The sequence below is a fragment of the Nothoprocta perdicaria genome, unplaced genomic scaffold, assembly GCF_003342845.1.
Source record: "Nothoprocta perdicaria isolate Ctin4 unplaced genomic scaffold, notPer1 scaffold_55, whole genome shotgun sequence".
Taxonomy (NCBI): Eukaryota; Metazoa; Chordata; class Aves; order Tinamiformes; family Tinamidae; genus Nothoprocta; species Nothoprocta perdicaria.
The window spans coordinates 2,138,667-2,157,459 of NW_020455810.1; the positions used below are offsets into that span (position 1 = coordinate 2,138,667).

General features: G+C 37.6%; 1 protein-coding gene across 1 annotated transcript in view; it reads left to right on the forward strand.

Annotated features, from left to right (window-relative positions):
• CTNND2 (catenin delta 2) overlaps positions 1-18,793 on the forward strand; it is a 534,119-nt gene that overhangs the window by 65,161 nt on the left and 450,165 nt on the right. The window contains exon 2 of the mRNA XM_026048525.1: positions 14,607-14,740. Within this exon, the coding sequence (XP_025904310.1) occupies positions 14,612-14,740 (129 nt within the window). The 5' untranslated portion in view covers positions 14,607-14,611. The remainder of the gene's footprint in view (positions 1-14,606; positions 14,741-18,793) is intronic.

The window sequence follows — 18,793 nt, forward strand, 5'->3', positions numbered from 1 at the left end:
TGAAATATAGCTCTTTTGGTGGATGTTGCTGCTGTTTCAATCACCTGGCAATGCGAAGGAGCTTAATGGCTTCTTAAACCAACCTTGCAATGAAAATAAGGGCAGCAGTCATTAAACTATTTGGTTTACCCTGTGTTATATTCAGCAGCAATTAGCAAGGTTTTTTTTTTAGGGCTTGTACATTGTAGTAAGCCCTAAATTCAGTTGAAACCTGCATAGTAGCTCTTGTTTGTAAAGAATAAATGTTAAAATAAGTGGATCTTCATGAGGGCTGGTATAGATTGGGACAGAAATAGTCAATCTATTGAAAAGATTTAAAAAAAAAAAAAAAGAAAAAAGAAAATAATGTGTCTCTGTAGGACTATAATAAATGGAAGGAGTAGATGTACTAAATATAGTTTCTAATAACTTTAAGAGCGTTGATTTAGGAAACTAGAGTTGCACACGGAATAATAAAATTCTAGTATCAATAAGTCACAGGTAATTTCCAGCTTTATGTGACTTGCCAGTTTAAAACTAAGCTAGTAGAGGGAGAGCTGAAGGACTTCCCTATTCGGCCTAGTCTCTGCTACATGTGTTGTTGCTGTTATTATTACTGCTTTTATTGTCTTAGCGTACCCTTTGTATGCTGATGCTAGTATTTAGGAACCGGATTCTGTAGCAGCATATGTTCTTGGTCCCTAAAATAAGGCAGTTATATTACCAAATTATAAAAATGGGCCCTAATTTTAGAGTATTTGAGCAAATGATGGCAAATTTACTTGTCTGCGATGTACTATGTGTAATAAAAAATAACCATAATTAGATTATAGACTAATGTAATATTGCTGTGTTAGTTTAACAGTGAAACCTTAGCATTGCTAATGTCTGATACCTCCTTCCAAGGAAAGTCTGAAGCTCTTCAGGCAACACGTATCTGAGAGCGAGGTGAGGAATTTGGCCTAGCCGCAGGTTGTTTTGCAGACGTGTTCCTGGGGCAGCTGGCAGTTTGAAGAAGCACCTGATTAGTGTTGATAGATGGAGGAGGGGACTCCTAAGCTGCGACCTTGCAGACAACGTGCCTAGTTGTGGATGGAGAACCAAGGCATGTGGCACATTCTTAGAAAGATATTTCACACCATCAGTCTGAGACTCCTTGACACTGAAGCCTGCCCAGTTTGTGCTTGGAGAGGAGGAGGATTTGGGCTTCTTTAGTGCCTTGCTGTTAGACCATGAGTCTTGCATCCCTGAGCACCAAGGGCGTTTCGGGGAGCGTTTCCTGCCCACCCTGCCTCGCGAGCTGTGCCTCACGCTTGCTCACGGTTACTACCTTCCCTTGGCTGCTTCTGGAAGCCTGCCTGCCATCCCCATCCCATTTGGAGTGTGACATGTTCTGCTGTGCTCCTTGATCTTGTATTCACTTTGAAGCCTCTTTCATTTTTGAGGAGCAAATTGTGTGTTTGTAAGATTTTTATTTTCTACCTCCTCGATCAATTAGTTTGTTACGCTAACAAAGATTTGAAGTCCCTTATGTAGAGGGATCAAGGCACAAAGGTGAGAATTGGCAAGCTGGTGCTGATGGAAGCAGGCAAGGAATCCTTAAGTGAACTTTAAAAAAAAAAAAAAATCAAAATTTTAGGGTTGTCTGTATTTTTTCCCTCGGTCATTTTCTGTCATCATTTAATAGATTATCCGGCATGTGTGTGTTGAGCGGGGTGAGGTGGGAGGAACTATATAATGTAGCAAGTTTGCTATAGGTCTATCAAGTGATATAGTTCTAGCTGATATGTATTAAGAAGGTCCTCATTATATGTGTGGCTGAAGACAATGCTGTAAAATGATACCATAACAGAGTGAAAACTGAAGCTATTAGGTTAGTCTTGTACAACTTGAATATACACATCTTCCTCTTTTTTGTTAATTAGCTATCTTCTGAATAATATCTTTTTGTCTAGAAACAAAATCAGAAGACACATCCTGTGCAGCAACAGTGGGTTTGGATTAGCAAGCATATGAAGGGATTAATTTTGTGGGGGAAAAAAGATACAGTTGCTTGTAAATTTGCCATGTTATATTACCAGTGGACTTTTTTGTTGTTGTTATTGGTGTTTTATAATTAAAAAAGTTATATTTTCATGTCTACATAGCTAAGATCTTTTTTTATTATTATTCCTTTTGCTTCTGTACACTTGGCAATTCAAACACATGCTTTATTTATCTTGCCACTATTTCAGGAGTTGGTTTTATGTGCAGTCATGCATGCACAGAAGGCTATGGCCTTGGTATTAAGTGTCAGGCCAACAATAATCCTGGATTTAAGTTTAGTTTGCCCATATATCCTAAAGCATAAGCATATGGATGAAAATTTTATATTTTTATCAGTAAAATAAGATTTATTTTTTTTTCCTGAGATTTAACTTCATTGCATTCCTTGCATTTGTCTCTTGCCTTCACTTACTACTGCTTAAATGTGACCCGCTAATTAGATGAGAGAGAATTGGATATATACCAAGTACAATATAATGTTAAGAGATGAATAACTGTGATTACAGCTGTACACATGTATATTATTACAGCAGATTATCATTATATAGATACATGTAAGTGAAATTATAGCTATGGAGTTATAAGACCAGTATACTGAGAACAATAAAGCTCTCAGAATATGTGATCAAAACCTATCCTTAGGAATGCAAATGCTAGCCTATGTGTTTTATTCTGATTTTCCAATTGACCATGAAAATTGGTAGAGCTGAAGTATCTATCATACTGACTGGAGCTCAGCTCTGGAAAGTTATATGAAGAGAACATTGCTCAATTAAGCTGAAAGGGGTCAGGAAAAAGTCTAAGTATTTGGAGAAGGCTTTGGAGAGATTGTTTGAAGGACACTGTTTCTGAATAACACAAGAAAGAGCAGAAGAAAGCTGATATGGCATCCAGCAGACCTGATATGGAGTTCCACATCAATTTCCCCATTGGAAAGAGGGTCTCAATCCTGATGCAGTGTTGTTGGGTTTTCCCCAGCCCCCAAATCTTTCTGGTACTCTGGTGACCCACAGTGTTCTTGAAGCACTCTTTGTTATAGAACTGAGTAGAGAATAGCTTGTTGGCAATTAGTCCTTTCTAATTGAATTGAAAATTCTAATAGTCCATTTTCCAATGGAAAAATTCAAACAATGCCATGTTGGTGGCATTGATAGTGCTTGCAATCAGCTTGTTGCACGCACTTCTGGATGTGTTTACACTTCTTGATGATCAACACGTTTGCACAGTCTGTTTAATTTCTTTAGTACAAAATAGCTGCACTTTGGGACAAGGGTTTGATCATATTTCATCACTTTTACTGCAACAGAAATATGGGTAACCTTCATAAGCTTATGCTCAAATGTATGCTAACGAACTCACACTAGCTTTTCCAGTGAATGATGGCTAAACTAAGGGATGGGATTTTTTCAATCCTTTTTGGCTATGAACATGCTGAGGGAGCTTCACAAGTTGAAATCTTTTTGTGATATTTAAGATTTCATAGTATTTTAGAGAGATTATGAGGTTTTATATATATGTGTGTGTGTGTGTGTGTATGTGTTTGTGTGTGTGTGTATATATGTATTTTATATATATAAAAGTTATAAAATGCCAGAAACAGATGGTCTTCACATAAGAGTTCTATGGTATGGCTGGTAAAGTATAAGGTAATGCCTCGATTAGTTCACAGTACTGTACCATTTCTCAGACTATAGCTGCCAAAGGATCTGGAAGTGTCTAATCATGCACTCAGGGATATTCAGGAGCTGCAGACCACAAGGCTGATGTCCATGCTGTGGCGTTCATTTGAAACTATGTAATAGAAAAGAACTAGCAGATAAACAGAACGTTTTGCAAAATCTGACCTTTGTTAAAAGGAAGTCATTTATCTTAAATTTGTCAGATCTGTGAGTTTCCAGTGCAAGATCTGGTTGAGGTTTGCTTGAATTTCTGAAAGATTTAAGTAAGCAAGGTCACTTGCCTAGACCTCTGAAGGAAGATAAGCTACCATGGCTTAGCTCTGTGCATTTTTGAAAAACTGATTAAAAGTTAAGAAAAAGCAGTAAATGGTGAATTTTCACTGCAGATGAAGTTCATCAAATTGGTGTCTGGCATGGGTCTAGGTTGTTTAGCACATCCGCAAGTGACTTGGAAAGTAGAGGGAATAATGAAGTGACTGAGCTTTATGAAGATACTAAACTGCTCATGATAGAATAAAAAGAAGAACCAAGAGTGGCAATATTGCCAAAGAATCTCACAAAGCTGAGTAAATGGATGATAAAATTCCTATGGATAAACGTAAAGTGCACTTATGGATTGCTAAAGCATCCCAACTTCGCATATAAAACACTGAGTTTTAAGGTCATTAGTACTACATGGGAGCAAGAGCTGGGGAGAAGATCAGGAGGTTTGAGAGGGAATGGAGAAACCAGGGATCCAAATCCTGTGTAGGGAAGAAGAGAGTGGGAAAGCAAGAATGATGTGTGATTGCAAGCTTGAAATGAAAGGTTCAGAAGAAGATGTTGAGCAGAGAATCATGCATGGTGTCCTGATGCATGGGGAGTCTAGATGTGTACAGTCCAACATTCATGTGGTAACTATGATAGATCTTGCAGTCACCTGCTTGCCCTTCTTTATCTGCTTCATTAGACAGTTCCTCCCCTCTGATAACCTTAATGTTCAGCCAGCAGTCACCCTCTCTGCAGGGTCACCTTTTTGCAGGGCCACCTCTGCTCTTCGGGGAGGTGCCAAGGAAAGGTTTTATTGCTCTGCTTGTCTCGTGGCTTGTAGAGATGAAACTAATCATTCAAACTATAAGCATGTAGTGAACAAACAAGGAGACCTCATGCTCTTTGACCAACTCTTTTTAAAAGAGGTAGACATGAAAAGGATCCTGGTGTGATTGCTGCACTGATTTGCTTGTACAGTCCTAACTGCTGGTCATTTGTATCTCTGAAGGCTAGTTTGGAAATACCTTGCACACAATGTTGCATGGAGTTTGGAAGTGTGTGTTCTGCAGCATAGCATAGCTCTCTTGTAGGAGTAAGACATGAGGCAAAGATCTGTGCAATTCAGTATTGTATGTATAAGTAAGCTCCTTAACTGTAGGAATTAATGAGGAAGTAGATTAGTCCTGAGATTACACCAATAACAGAACTGTCTATCCTAGTTCAGGTTCAGAGCCATGGGAAACGTTAAGAGTAGACAGCATGAATCAGTCTGCAATTTAAATTTAAGTAGTAGTAATAAACAGTGTATCTTGGCAAAGAACCTTTAGTGAATTACTTGTCTCAGGCTTAGAGAGGGCTGTGCTTTTGCATTTTGATTTCTAGTCTTTGTAATGAGCAAGTATCTTGAAGAATTTCTGGTTTTGACCCTCATCTCTTGTATTGCAAACGATGTTTTTCTCTTATTGCTCTTGGGGGTATTATCAGGAAATAGTAAGCCACTTAAATTTACAAGTCATTCCCAGTCAATAAAGGATCTCTGAAGGGGGAAAAAAAAGACAAAGAAATGCTGTATTTTGTTAGTGTTGTCTACTCTTACCATATCTAGGTCACAGGAGATTTTAAAGAATTCATTGTGGGAGTATTTTTGGCTTTTGTTCGTAAGTGTGCATTTTGTTCTCTATGCTTGAGGACATTGGCATTGTCACTAAGAACTCTAGCTTCTTCCAGTAATACCAGCAAACAATATTCTCTTATTGGATTCCAGGAATGGAACAAATTTGCTTGATTTATGAAAATATTTATTTTTTTCAGCAAAACTGAAATCAATTATTGTAAATCTTCATGCTGAGATCCATAAAATATTGGCAGGAATATGAATTTTTATGTTGGCTTCTCTTTGTGATCATGTTGCTGATTCCAGCTGTGAAATATTTTCATAAGAATTTTTGCTCTGTTCTCAAATGGCACATGCTAGAAATAGCAGTTTCAATACCAGTGAAGTAGGAACATATTTCAAGACAGCATGGGTTTTATCTGTGTTGATTATTTCAGTTGCCATAACATATTACCAGGGAAAGGGAATGGGAGAAGATGGCTGGTAGTGTCCTGTCTTCATTATTTGGGGCTCATCCCTAAATTTGAATGCACTCACACTTAGTGTTGGTATTGACTCGGAGACAACAGAAAAAGGGAGGTGCAACAAGACCATCTTTCTCTTGCTTTTCTTCAAAAGCCATCAACCAGTGCACTTTAGGCCAAATCATGTCACTTTTCTCTCATGAACAGTTATTCTGAGTTAACGGGTTAAGATCACTGGGATCATCTCAGGTGTTTTGTTTGCTCATTTTTAGAGGAAAATACCTGTATGCCAATTCAAAGTACTTGAAATGAAAGCTTATACAGAAAAAAAAGGCAAAACTACCTATGTTCTGTGACATGTTAAGTGAGTAAAATGGCCCTTTGCAGGATCATATTGAACTGGAAAGTTTTGAAGCTTTGCAGATGGCTTAAGCTCTTAAGAGGCCAGGTTTAATGTGGCTTCCAGCGTTTTGGCATTGGGTGAGGTAGAGAGTGGAAGCGAGGTATTTGATTTACCTGAGCAGAGCCCTCTCCTGTTGAGCTAGGTATGGACTCTGGATGCTGTTTCAGGAAATTCATTCCTGATATAGGCATATGTGAAACACAAGGGGAAAGCTGGCTTCATATAAACTAGCTGCACAAATGTCAATGTTTATGGTTTCTGTTTTAAGTATTTTTTACATATATATTTATCCGTAGAACTTTGGGAAAGGGTAAGTCAAGGAGGGACCTGGGAGAAGTTTACTAATGCAACTGATCTTCAGTTCTCATATTTTCTATGACAATCTAGCAAAAGAGCAAGAGTTTTTTGTGATGGACTCAAGAGATTAACTAGCCTATTTTTAAGAATATGCAGCCACAAATTCCATCAAAGTGGGAAATAAAAAGGACCCTCACTAAAGAAAATACAATTTTACTGCTAGTATATGTACAGGGGAGATAAGGCCTTTCTTTGTAGACTTCCTCCACCATTTTACTGTCATGCAGTTGAAGGATGTCCTTTGTCATTACAGGTGTAATGTGCTGATGAATAATTGAACCAACCTAGAGAGAAGTCTAGTGCAGCATTACTAGAAATGCAGCCTGTTGACTAGATCCCATGTTATTTCAGTCTTCAATCACCTCCAGACCCTGGCATTATCTAAGAACTGGAATATGTCATCTTTCTGCTGATGCTGATTCCTTGCAAGTGGGAGCAATCAAGAAGTGCCAATTTCTGCCTCATCCAATTGGGCTATTATTCCGAAAACCTACTGAAAACCATTAGTCCAAAAGTCATATGTATCTGATAATCAGAAAAAGCAACATCTCAGATGACTGAGTTGTCTTTATGACATGTAATAAGGAAGTTATTTTATTTTTTTCTCCATATCTCTGCCACCAAACATGAATTGATGTGTTTACAGTCCCATCCACATAACAACTAGCAAGAACTGCCAAAGCTAGTGTATTCTATATTGTTTTTGCTCCAGCCTGCACTCGCTTATTTCTTAAGCTGTGTTACCAGAATGCTTCAGTGAATACTATGAAACAGGTAGTTTTCATATTAGTAGATACCATGCCAACCTGTTTGTTTTTTGTTTTGTTTACTGCAGTTATTTGAAGTTGCAAATAACCACTGTTTTTCATATATGTATGGAGAAACAGAGATTCTCTATTGCAGTTATGCAATAGTTGTGTTGCAGATCACTGGAGTATTTTATATCTAATTAAAATGGCTAGAAAGATGATCCTTCCTTTCGAAATCTTGATGTGGGTTTCTGAAATTATAAATAGTTATTTGAAAAGTAGATATAAACATACAGTTTTAGAATAAATAAAACAATGCTAAAGTAGTCATTTACAAAAAGTTCTCATTATTCTGAAATGAGTAGTAAAGAAGAAATGTAATGAGAGTAATAAAAAATACTTATAGTAGTCGTACGTTATTCTGTGTTCAAGAAATCTAACTGAGAGGAAAGGAAGGAAAAAGTATTTCCAGATGTATGACTGCATCCTGGATTCTCTTAAGGGACTGGTTCTTAACCAAGGCTACTTCAGTGTTGTTCATGGTTTTCCAGATTGGTTCAGTAACAGGACAAATTCGATTGCTGTGAAGTAAGACAGCATGACTTACACTTTTAAAACAAATGCTCTTGCTGATTAATGGCTCATTGTACAAGCAAAACTCACTAGGGAGTATATATTCCTTACTGCAATGTCTTTTAATTAATGAAACATATTTGGATTTTCTGATTCCACTAATTTGATGCAATTGCCAATGTAACAAGTAATTCAGTTTTTATCATAGATTTCCAGATTTTTTTTCAGCAGTCTGTACTTTGTACCCCGAAAGGGATGTAACTGACTGTGTAAGCAGCCTTAACAAAGTGGCTTTCAAGGGAATATCAGGGTAATATTTAAAAATGAAAGTACTATCAACACTCTCAAGACAACCTCTTTAAAAAAGACTTCCTTTTTCTTTAAACATATATTACAAAGGAGCAAGAACCTATTAAATCAAAGCAGTTTAAGCTGGAAAGGGAATTAGTGCTAAGTTTATAGCTCATTATGCTGCTTTTGCAGTTTTAGCACTTTTTTCTTTCAGTGTTCTCCAAGGATGTCGTGAATAAGGCACAATGTTTCTGATGGAGAGAGAAAGGGAAAACAAGCATTCAAAGGTCTCCCTTTGAAAGCATCTCCCTCACCTGCGTAAGAGTAGTCAATCATGACTTGTTGCTATGTCCCTAGAGTCCCTTTACCATATAGTACCATATATAAATATGACACTACAGCTGCATTTGGTCTTTCCTCGGTAAATCCATGGCCATTGTAATTAAAAATCTATATAAAAGTGCACGTACAAAATTAATCTTTCCAATGAACCACAGAATCTGAGATGCCATTTTCTGTGTTCATGACTAAATAATGTTATTTTTCCTAAGGATTTTTGTGTAATGTAGAATGTTTATCTGTGAACTGCGATTGTGCCTGAATACAAACTTACTTGGAATTACCTGAGTAGTTAGAGATAGCATGAAGCACTGATATGAGAAAAAGCATCCGCCATCCAGCATCCCTGCTGCATTATAAATTCCACAGAAGTTATCTGGTCTTGCAAACTTTTCCAGTTTTGAATGTCATGCTAGTAGTTGCTAGGCATTTGTGGGCTGTCATAAAAGGTGCTTCTGCACGCTACTAAAATGTCCCTGATGCATATGTAAGAAGATAATTATATACCTATAGCACACCAACATTCATTTAAATTTGAGTAGATTATCATGGGACTTCACTAGCCCAAAGTCTGTGTCCTGCTTCCCTGCTTAATAAATCTCATGTTAAATAACATATTCCTTATATCCTATCAGAATTTCCTACATTGTAATTTGTGATTGTTGCCTGTCACCCTTTCACTTTTGAGAAAAGTTTGATTCTGATGGAAAGAGTTTTAAGTCTATGCACTTAAAGTGCATTGAAAATCTTTTTTAAAAGTGGTTCAGATTTTGAGATACAATGACTAAATTTTGCCAAAAATATCCCAGTGACCTGAATAGGATAAAGGCTTGAAAGTTCATAGTTAGATGTTGGAACAGCAAGAGAAGGGGAAGGGAAGGACATGGGAGAACAGAGAAGGCAGAGCCAGGCACTTCTCAAAGATGTGGTGAAAGGACAGGAGCCAATGGACACACATTGGAAATTCCTGTAAGCCAGAAGGGGGAAAGAATGTCAGCACAAGGGTGGTGGTGTGGTGACAGGTGCTGGTGCAGAGACACAGGTGCACCTGAAATATGTGTATAGTGCATTTTAACTGTTCATTATCAATTTGCTTTCAGAGTTATGTGTGTATTTACTCCTGCTTGTTATTTTTATATAACATGCTGATAGAAAATATGGGGACAAAATGTGAATGCAGTTCCATTTGGCTTAGGTTTATAGAAGGGAAAGCCAAGACCAGCTGTGTTAGGTCAATAACATTAACATAATGATGACTAACTAATCAATTTAATGACTGTGGTACCATTGGATGCTACCTCACTTGAAGCTTTAGGGTCTTATAACAGGAACTGGAAAAACGGAATAATTTCAGAATAAAATTGAATATCATCAAATCTCATCAGTAATGACAATTACTTGGAACAAAGTTGGAGTGTGGAAAATACTTCTTTGAAATGACCTATCATTCTGCTATTTCTTTGGAGAAAAAAAAAAAAAAAAAATCATTAGCTGGACAAAATAGGAATGCTGCAGTCTCTAGTGCTTTGTGACTTGGGCTTGTTGCTCTTGTGGCGCTGCTCCCGGCTTTCTTCACATACTCGCTACCTTAAGGAGAGCCGTGAAAGAGCAGGAGCTCCAGGTGCGGCGCTGCTGTCAATTTTTCCATATTTACTGCTCACTACCCTGCTGCAATCTCTGGCTACAAGGGAGCACTGAATTGTAATTCCACGCACAGGTGGGTTTTAACTGTCTTGGCTGTAGCTATCTTCTGCTCATCTCTGACCCAAGAACAGACCTGCTCAACCCTTGGTCCTCTTGATCTCAGGAGTAATGTCCTGAGCTGCCTCAGGGCAATTTTGATGTTTTTGATAAGTCACCAGCATTGCAAAGGTAGCTCTTAACACGCTTTCCTAAGGAATTAAGTTTATGAAGTGGCCTTCTGCCTGACTTTAAGTAATTTTTGTATCAGATGGCCTGTTTTAAGTGATTTTGACAAAGTGGGAAAGGCCTAAAAACTTAATGGTCCCCTAGCAATTTTTGTTTGCAAGCAGTTACTCTGCAGAGTGAGAGTGATCGATGCCTGGAGCGTGTTGTGGGTCACAGAGGTGACGAGTGAAGAGCAATGTGCTGCCGAAGGCATCAGGAAGGGCTGCTGTTAAAATAGCCAGTGCACTCGTGTCAGCCTTCAAGGCTCATTTTTCTTGTCTCTTGCTAAAGACGAAACGAGCTTGGGGGTGGTGAGTTTGTGATGTAAAATTTTGAGACACTTCTATATAGTCAACCTGGAGGAAAAAAAAAAAAAAAACTAAATTCCAAAGAGATTTTTGCCAGTCATATTAAGCATGGAAATCTATGAATGATTTATGTCCAACTTCCTAGCATGTTCCCAAATGGCCGGTAATACTTCCCTCTTTTTCTGTCCCTGATCATCTGGAATTGAACTCGTCGTGTCTCCGGAGCCTGTAGGTGCTTTGCCTTACGCAGCCTCATGACGCTGCTACGAATCTTAGTGCTGTTGGGGAAATTGAAAACAACAGATTTACTTCATGTTCTCATTGCTCCACTCTCTAGTAGGCTGTTCAGTTTCTTGGAGATTTTTCATGTCCACACTTGACCTGATTTTTGTTTAGTTTTTCACTGCTGTTCTCACTTGTACGTGAGCTAAGAGGTTATCAGCCAGCCTGATTTACAAGGGGAGATGTTGAGAATAAGGATAACTTTCCTAGTAAAAGTAAAGTAAAGAGAACTTAGAGCAGAAGGATGGGGGCAGTAGTCCTTGTATATGCTGGAATTTTTGGGAAGAGGAGTGAAATTATTTCATTTTTGTGTCCATTATAGATGGTACAGGAAACTCTGGACATAAATTGCACTGTGAAACCCTGATATTAGACACCAAAATAAGCTCTCTACCAGACTAGGAACAGATTGAGTGAGGAGGCTACGGGCAGGTTTGATGAGAGGTGTTTCACGCAATCTTTCATGTGATTTTGTGAAATACAGAAATGTTAAAATGTTAAAAGCTCAGCCAGATACTGTCACACTGCAGAATCGGTGACATTCGCTTATTAAATGCAATTGGCTGCAATCTTTTTCCTCAAAAGGACTGTATGGATAAGCTGAGCTAATGAGATAGATGTTAGAAATGATATTCTATGTCCAGAAGAAACCCATTTTTTGATAATTTGCATAACACTTGCATATTTTCATAGGTGCACAAAATAGTACTTTTAGTATCAGCAACATTTCTTGTTATTTCTCCATTTCTAAATAAATAACATATGCAGTATGCCTGTTGTCTTTCTTTAAAAAAAAAAAAAAAAAAATTATGTATAAAACCCCAAATGCTGGTTACATGCTCTATTGGGGAGCTGGAGTGGTTGGGAAAGGGCAGGCAGGACATAATGGCTCCTAATTCCTCAAATGAAGAGGAAAATTAAAACACACACTAAAAGCCAATTTCCAGCAGCTGAGAGCAAGACGAGGGAGTTTTTGACCTACTGTCTTGCCTACCTTTCTGGTTTTTACTTCCTGCAAGTTGCAGGAGAGATGGGAAACATTTGGGCTCCCCACTGCCACTCACTGCGTGGCCCTGCAGAGGTGCCAGGCCTTTTCAACACAGCCTGACTTGATTCCTGAATCCTGGCAGTCTCTCTCTCTCTCTCTCTCTCTCTCTCTCTCTCTCTCTCTCTCTCTCTCTCTCTCTCTCTCTCTCTCTCTCTCTCTCTCTCTCTCNCTCTCTCTCTCTCTCTCTCTCTCTCTCTCTCTCTCTCTCTCTCTCTCTCTCTCTCTCTCTCTCTCTCTCTCTCTCTCTCTCTCTCTCTCTCTCCTTTGTGCAATTTGCAGCCAGGCTTCATGATGTGGGGAAAGCAGCAGGAACAATGCAATCCAAGGTTTCATGCAGAAAGATGGGTCTACAAAATGAGTTATAAGACCATATATCCTTTTAAAAATTCTGTTTACTTATTTATAGAAAAATTGTTTTGCTTCCTCTCAGACTGCAATTAGTATATATTCACGTGTGTGTGTATATATATTTAAGAAATTTAGGTGATTGAAAGTAAGATAGTGGAATAGGGTTGTACACATATGAGTGTGCATGCATTTTGTTGTGGTACTTTAGAGAGATAGCAACATGTAATTTTTTTCTGCTACCTATGTTTAGTTATATATTACATTGTAGAATATTGGTTACTTGCTATGACAGGAGCCACTGTTTGTGGCACTGAATAAGAAAATATAATTCAAAGGTCATTTTGAATTGTTGCACTGGAATCATATGGAAGGTTTATATGCTGTGCTTGCGGTAGGAGGAGACAGGTATATTATCTGGATTTTAGAGTATTAACTTCAGGCTGTGTACGCATCTCGAGCAAGGACCAGAGCTAAGGATTCGATATTGGCCACATTTAGCGACTTGCATACTAAAAGGCAGTCATGAAAATATGCAGCTGTTTTAATTAGAAATAATGTATTATGCTATACAATATAATCCTTCAATTTATAAACTAATCCAGAGCAAGATTTAGAGAGATTTCTCTCAAGTCAAATGACTGAAAATATTTTATGAATAATTCATATTTTTGATGTGTTTACCATTGTAGACATGCCAGTGCTCTGAGCTTCAGGAAGCTTTTGGAAAAGACATCCTGGCTGGGCTGAATGAGCCATCACAGGCAGCACTGAGGCTACAAAGCCAAACCTGTATAGTTTGCCATCTTCCCTTCCTTTAAGAGCCCTAATTTCCTTGGAAAACTTGTGCACGGGTGCTTATGCTGGGCTCTGCGTCACAGAATGGTTGAGGTTGGAAGGGATCTCTAGAGATCATTTAGTCCAACCCCCTGCTCAAGCGAAATTTTTTTTAGGTCATTTTTACCCAGCTTCGCTCTGCAGACTTCCAGAAGAAGTTCTATTTTATGAAGACGTGGGGTTTGGAAAGGAGAACGGAGCCAAGGCAGGACATGTGCCAGTGAGGCAAATGGCACGTGCTGTGCGCCCTGCCACCCCTCCTATGGCACCGCGCTGGGTGCCCTATAGGAAAGGGGGTCCTCTCCTTGAACCTTGCAAGCCAGATTCAATACCAGAAGTAAACACATTTGTCCAGCTCCCCTGTGAAGGGGATCTTACCCTAACTCGCCTGCACGTAACCATGCGAGCTGCCTCTGGGCTCATTCAGCCCTGGGAAGTAGCTTGATTTGCCTGTGGAAATATGTCTGTAACAGCATTTATCCAGAGATACAAGATGCTATGCTATAGCTTAGTCTTCAGAAAGATATATCTTTCTATAATAATCCTCAAATATTAGAAGTACTAGTAAGCTCTAAGAATTTTCTTTTTCTTTCCTCTCTCCAAAACTCTATAATAAAATGCTATCTAAATCATCTAGACATCTAGACTAGGAAAAAGTTACGGGGAGTAAGTTAGCTAGCTTAAAATGAATTATATATTAAATAGCCATTCAAGTTAGAAAATCAATACTTGAAGGTTTATATTTCTCTCATGTATCTTTTATCGGCTCTGTGTTTGCAAAGCATTTCATGATTAATTTCTTTCATGATATTGTAATTTCATGCTGGATACTGCCACTGGAATAGTATTAGAAAAAAAAAAAAAGGCTATAAGTGGTTTGAATCCTCTCCAACTGTGCTGTGGTGAATATTTTGTAGTAAAATTGGGAGATCATTTAATATTTTGTCTTAGAAATTAATTTTTAATTTAGTAGTTTAAAAGGGATGGTGAATTAATTACTTCTATATTACCCACCTGAAACATTCAATTTTTACAGCTCCTTTAAAATAACGTTATTCTTACACGTGCGTGATTTCTGATAGCTGTCAGAGCTGTAATAACAAAGCCATTGTTTTGTTTTCCCCTAATCCACAGAAGCTATGCCTGTTCCAGACCAGCCCTCGTCTTCTGACAAGACGAGTTCCCTTAGCCCGGTGTTGAACACATCCAATGGCGATGGCTCCGAAACGGAGACGACCTCCGCAATTCTCGCGTCCGTTAAAGAACAGGTATGTGACTGCCACATCTGCATGCTAGAAGACAACATGGTTTTGAGATTTTCAGTAAGAGTTTATAGATGGTATCTGAATAATTGTATCTTCAAAATGAATTTTAAAGTGGTCACCATTCTACCACAGATTGAATATAATTATTGAACTGTTCATTATGTTCTTTACCTGGTACTGTGGGCAGGGTTTTGGAAGGTATCTCATTTTTTATTGGTAGTCTTCATGTGGATTTGCAATGTAAAAGCATGACATATAAACACTGCAGACAAATAATCAAAGAGATGTGCTATTCCCTTTGACTTAAAAGAAATTAGAAAAATAATTTAACATGTTAAAATTCAATGCGCATTTATTTTTGTTTTAATTTGCATACAGTTGACATTAATTTAGGCCAAAAATGTGTATAACAGAAGTTTTAGGGGTTTTGAAAAGATAATACCAGAAGTACCAAAAATTTCTGAAGCAGAAGTGGCTATTTGTGTGACTGCTTGATTCTAATAAGAGAGGTTTACATTTTATGTGAATTTTGGTGGGACAAGTGTTGGAGACTTTGCTTAGTACTTCATTGTACATCAAGTGATTGTTGTATTCAAGTTTATGAAAATACCTGATCTCAATTGTGACCTCGTTTGGCCCAGCAGTATCAACAAGGATCTGAGTGATGTTAAAGGTGTGCATGATTAATCAGCTTTTGCCTTGCTTATAGGTATCCAGGTTAGTCTCCATTACAGAATATTCAGGTTTCTCTTCCTAAGCTATTCACTGTTTCTTTGGCAAGTTTTAGTGCATGAACTCAGCTTATGATTTCCAGCACTGTTGGATTATTAGTTGTTGAGTCATTGTGCTTTAATAAAAAGATATGCCCTTGCCCTTCTTTTTTTGATATATAGTAGTTCCTACTTTTAGGTGTTAAAGGTTAATCATATTTTCTGCTTTTGTAAAGACAAATGCAAGGAAGACAGGCAGTAATGTGGAGCTTTGTGTTAAGATCTGTATTAGATCATTATATTAGAATTATTTTTAGTTTAGATATTTGTATAAATATTTTCTTTTAGCATAATAGCATTACTTGGGCATGTACCATTATCTGGACTTAAAACCAGAGTTTCAACCTATGATTCAACAATGTTGTAAACAAAAATGCCCGTCTTAGCTGTTGTCTTTCTGATGATGGAAAAGTTTTCAGTAAAATGATGTAGATAGAAGATATGTTGTGTCTTTCTAGTAGAATGTGAAATGGTATTGAAGTGTGAGAAGCTGTTTTCTCTTGTTGAATTTTGGGATTATATTGCTAGTTTGTGCCTAATTTTATATACTGTTAAATGGAAAAAAAAATCAATAAATCAGTGAATTGATATTTAAGGATTCCGTGCTGAAGATACTAGCTAAAAGAATTTTAAATGGAAAAAATATTAATATTTTATTTCCATGATTCCATGATTACAGCAAATCAGAGCCCGCAAGAAAGAAGCTCTGCAATCTCTTATCACATGGAGTAGCCTAGTCAGTGTTGGTAGCTAACAAGCCAATTTGTTGGATCACAGATGTTCTGTTAAGCTCTGTTTTGACAGATGAGCTGTTGTCAGATCTCTTGTGAAGCGGGAACACCATGCTAAACTGGTAATTGAGAATAAATTTTGGATCCCTGTGAATTCCTGAAAATATATGATGACTTCAATAAATAGGACTTAATAACAAACACTTCTGTTCTGCCACACTCAATACTGCAAAAGCTATGTGTGACTCCAAGCTTTTTTTGTGAGTATTATTTTATAGTTATGACTTGAAAGCAAAAACTGCTTTGAGGCTTTTCCTCTTCCCCAATATTTTGTGTTTTGCAAGATTTGAACTGTTCAGCTTGTTGCTGGAGGAAGTTTAAGAAAACCCATCACTTCCATTCTCCAGCAGCTGGAGAATTACCCTAATTCTGTATTAGGGGAATAGATGAAGGAGGTTGCTAACTATTTGAATATTTAGATGGGTAGTGTCTGCATCTTAGAAAGAAAAAGGAATGATTTTACTGCTTGGTAATTGCTTTTGCTTAATGTCACTCTTGTCTTTAGCCAAAAATATGCCTGGAATTCTAGAAATACGAACACAATTATGTAAAAGTACTGATAACAAAGGAAAATAATTCAGGTATATTTGGATGAATCAAATGTGTTGCATACTTGTGCTAACTCTTTAAAAACGTTGTGATGCTACTTTTAATTCTCTTAGCACACTTGTTGCCAGTTTATATGGTGTTTTCTCATGAAAAATCTAGAACAGTATCTTTGGATGACTGCAGCAAAGTAAATTGCAGATTTATAGCACTGAGGAGTGAAAAAGGTTTTTGAAATCTTTGAAGAGGGCAGGTTATGTGAAAGACGTTCACAGAAGACTTTAAAGATATTCTATCTATTTTAGTTAAACTTCCTACATAAAACATAAATGATATAGTCAAAATCTTAAACTTTGCTGTGCTTAGTTTGAAGACTGCTTATGTGTGTGCTGTTCATTTTGATGAAAAGAGGTGTTGGGTCTGAAAAAAAAGTGTATGTCAGAGATCTTGCTTGCTATGCCAAATGGAATCGAGCAGTTGGTCATAACTGGATCAGAATATTTAACCATGTACTTTTAAAGATTGTGATTTCTGACAAAAATAGAAATTGAGTATTTTGTTGTAGAGTGGTTAGAGATATCTACGAAATTCAAATCCCAAACTGCCTTCTTTAATGGGTCAGCCATTTCATTTGTGTTTTTCCCCTGGACATTCATACAGGATGGCAGTCAAGTTTCAGACTCTTGGGGATTTACTGGAAAGAAATTATGAATTTGGGAATATGAATGCAGATTTGGTCCCTTCTAACTTCCTCAAGGTCAGCAAGCACTGCTGGAGGTGGCACATGGGTCTCATTTTGTCTATCTACGAAGTCATGAGATGCTAGGGAGTGAGCTTTGCCTTAGGTGCTCCCAAGCTACTCTCATCAAGAAGGTTTGTAACTTGAGCAAAAATAAAAGCTGAGGATTTTATCATGCAGTCAGAATTAAGAGCATCAGAATCGAGGATTTGCAGCCTGAAGAGGCAGTGAAATGCTATAGTGTGACCAGTGAGCACAGCTCAGAGCACATTATCCAATTAGTGAGCCTAAAATCTGATCACAGATTGACTTTCACAACCATTTCTCCTCTTAAATTGAATGCTCTGTTGTTACATATGATATTCACCAGTATAAAATCTCATTGTTCCCTTATAGGAAACATAATTTAAAGTAATCTTAACTATTCTGTGGCTTTCCTATATAGAATCAGTCATAATAAATCTTTATCTTGCTATCCTTTAACCATCAGAGCCAGCATCTCTGCCTCTAAAAGTTCTAGCAGCTCGCTTTTAGACTCGAGCTCATTATATTTCAATATTTAAATTCTTTCATTATCTTTCACAATAGCTTGTATGGAAGTGAATATATTCACACACACAATTATAGAATTTTCATGTTTCCGATGAGATTTTGAGATATTCCAGATAGAGATTTCCTCCTTTTTTTTTGCCATTTTTTTCATTAATATATGGATTTTCAGATATTAGTAGAGTATGATAGGAATTAGACTAGGCTGCGTTACGCATTTTTAGTGCCAGAAGTATAAATGCAATGGATACTGTACTTTTAAGTTGATGGGTGCACCAACGCATTGTTATTCAGGTATGAAGCTTGATTAATACAGTTAGTGCTTCCCAAATATATCCTCAGGTTGATGGGATAGCTTTTGAGATGTTTGATTCCCAACGATAGAATCTGGAAGTTGAGTAGAGAAATTTTGACAGAGTCATCACAGGGCTGGTGAAGAAAGAGGAAATTCACTTAATATCCTTGTTCTGTGCCCTGCTCTACTGGTTTCTGGAGTTTTCAGTTTAATCTGGTCTCTTGTAGCTTTTTTGGAGCAACTGCAACAGTATTCAGTCTATTACTTCTTGGCAAATGGAAGATTATGGGAGTGGGGGACTAGAGGTGCAATTTGCCTTCCAAACCTGATGTACACTATGTAGTGCCAAAGATGCAATAGCCATAA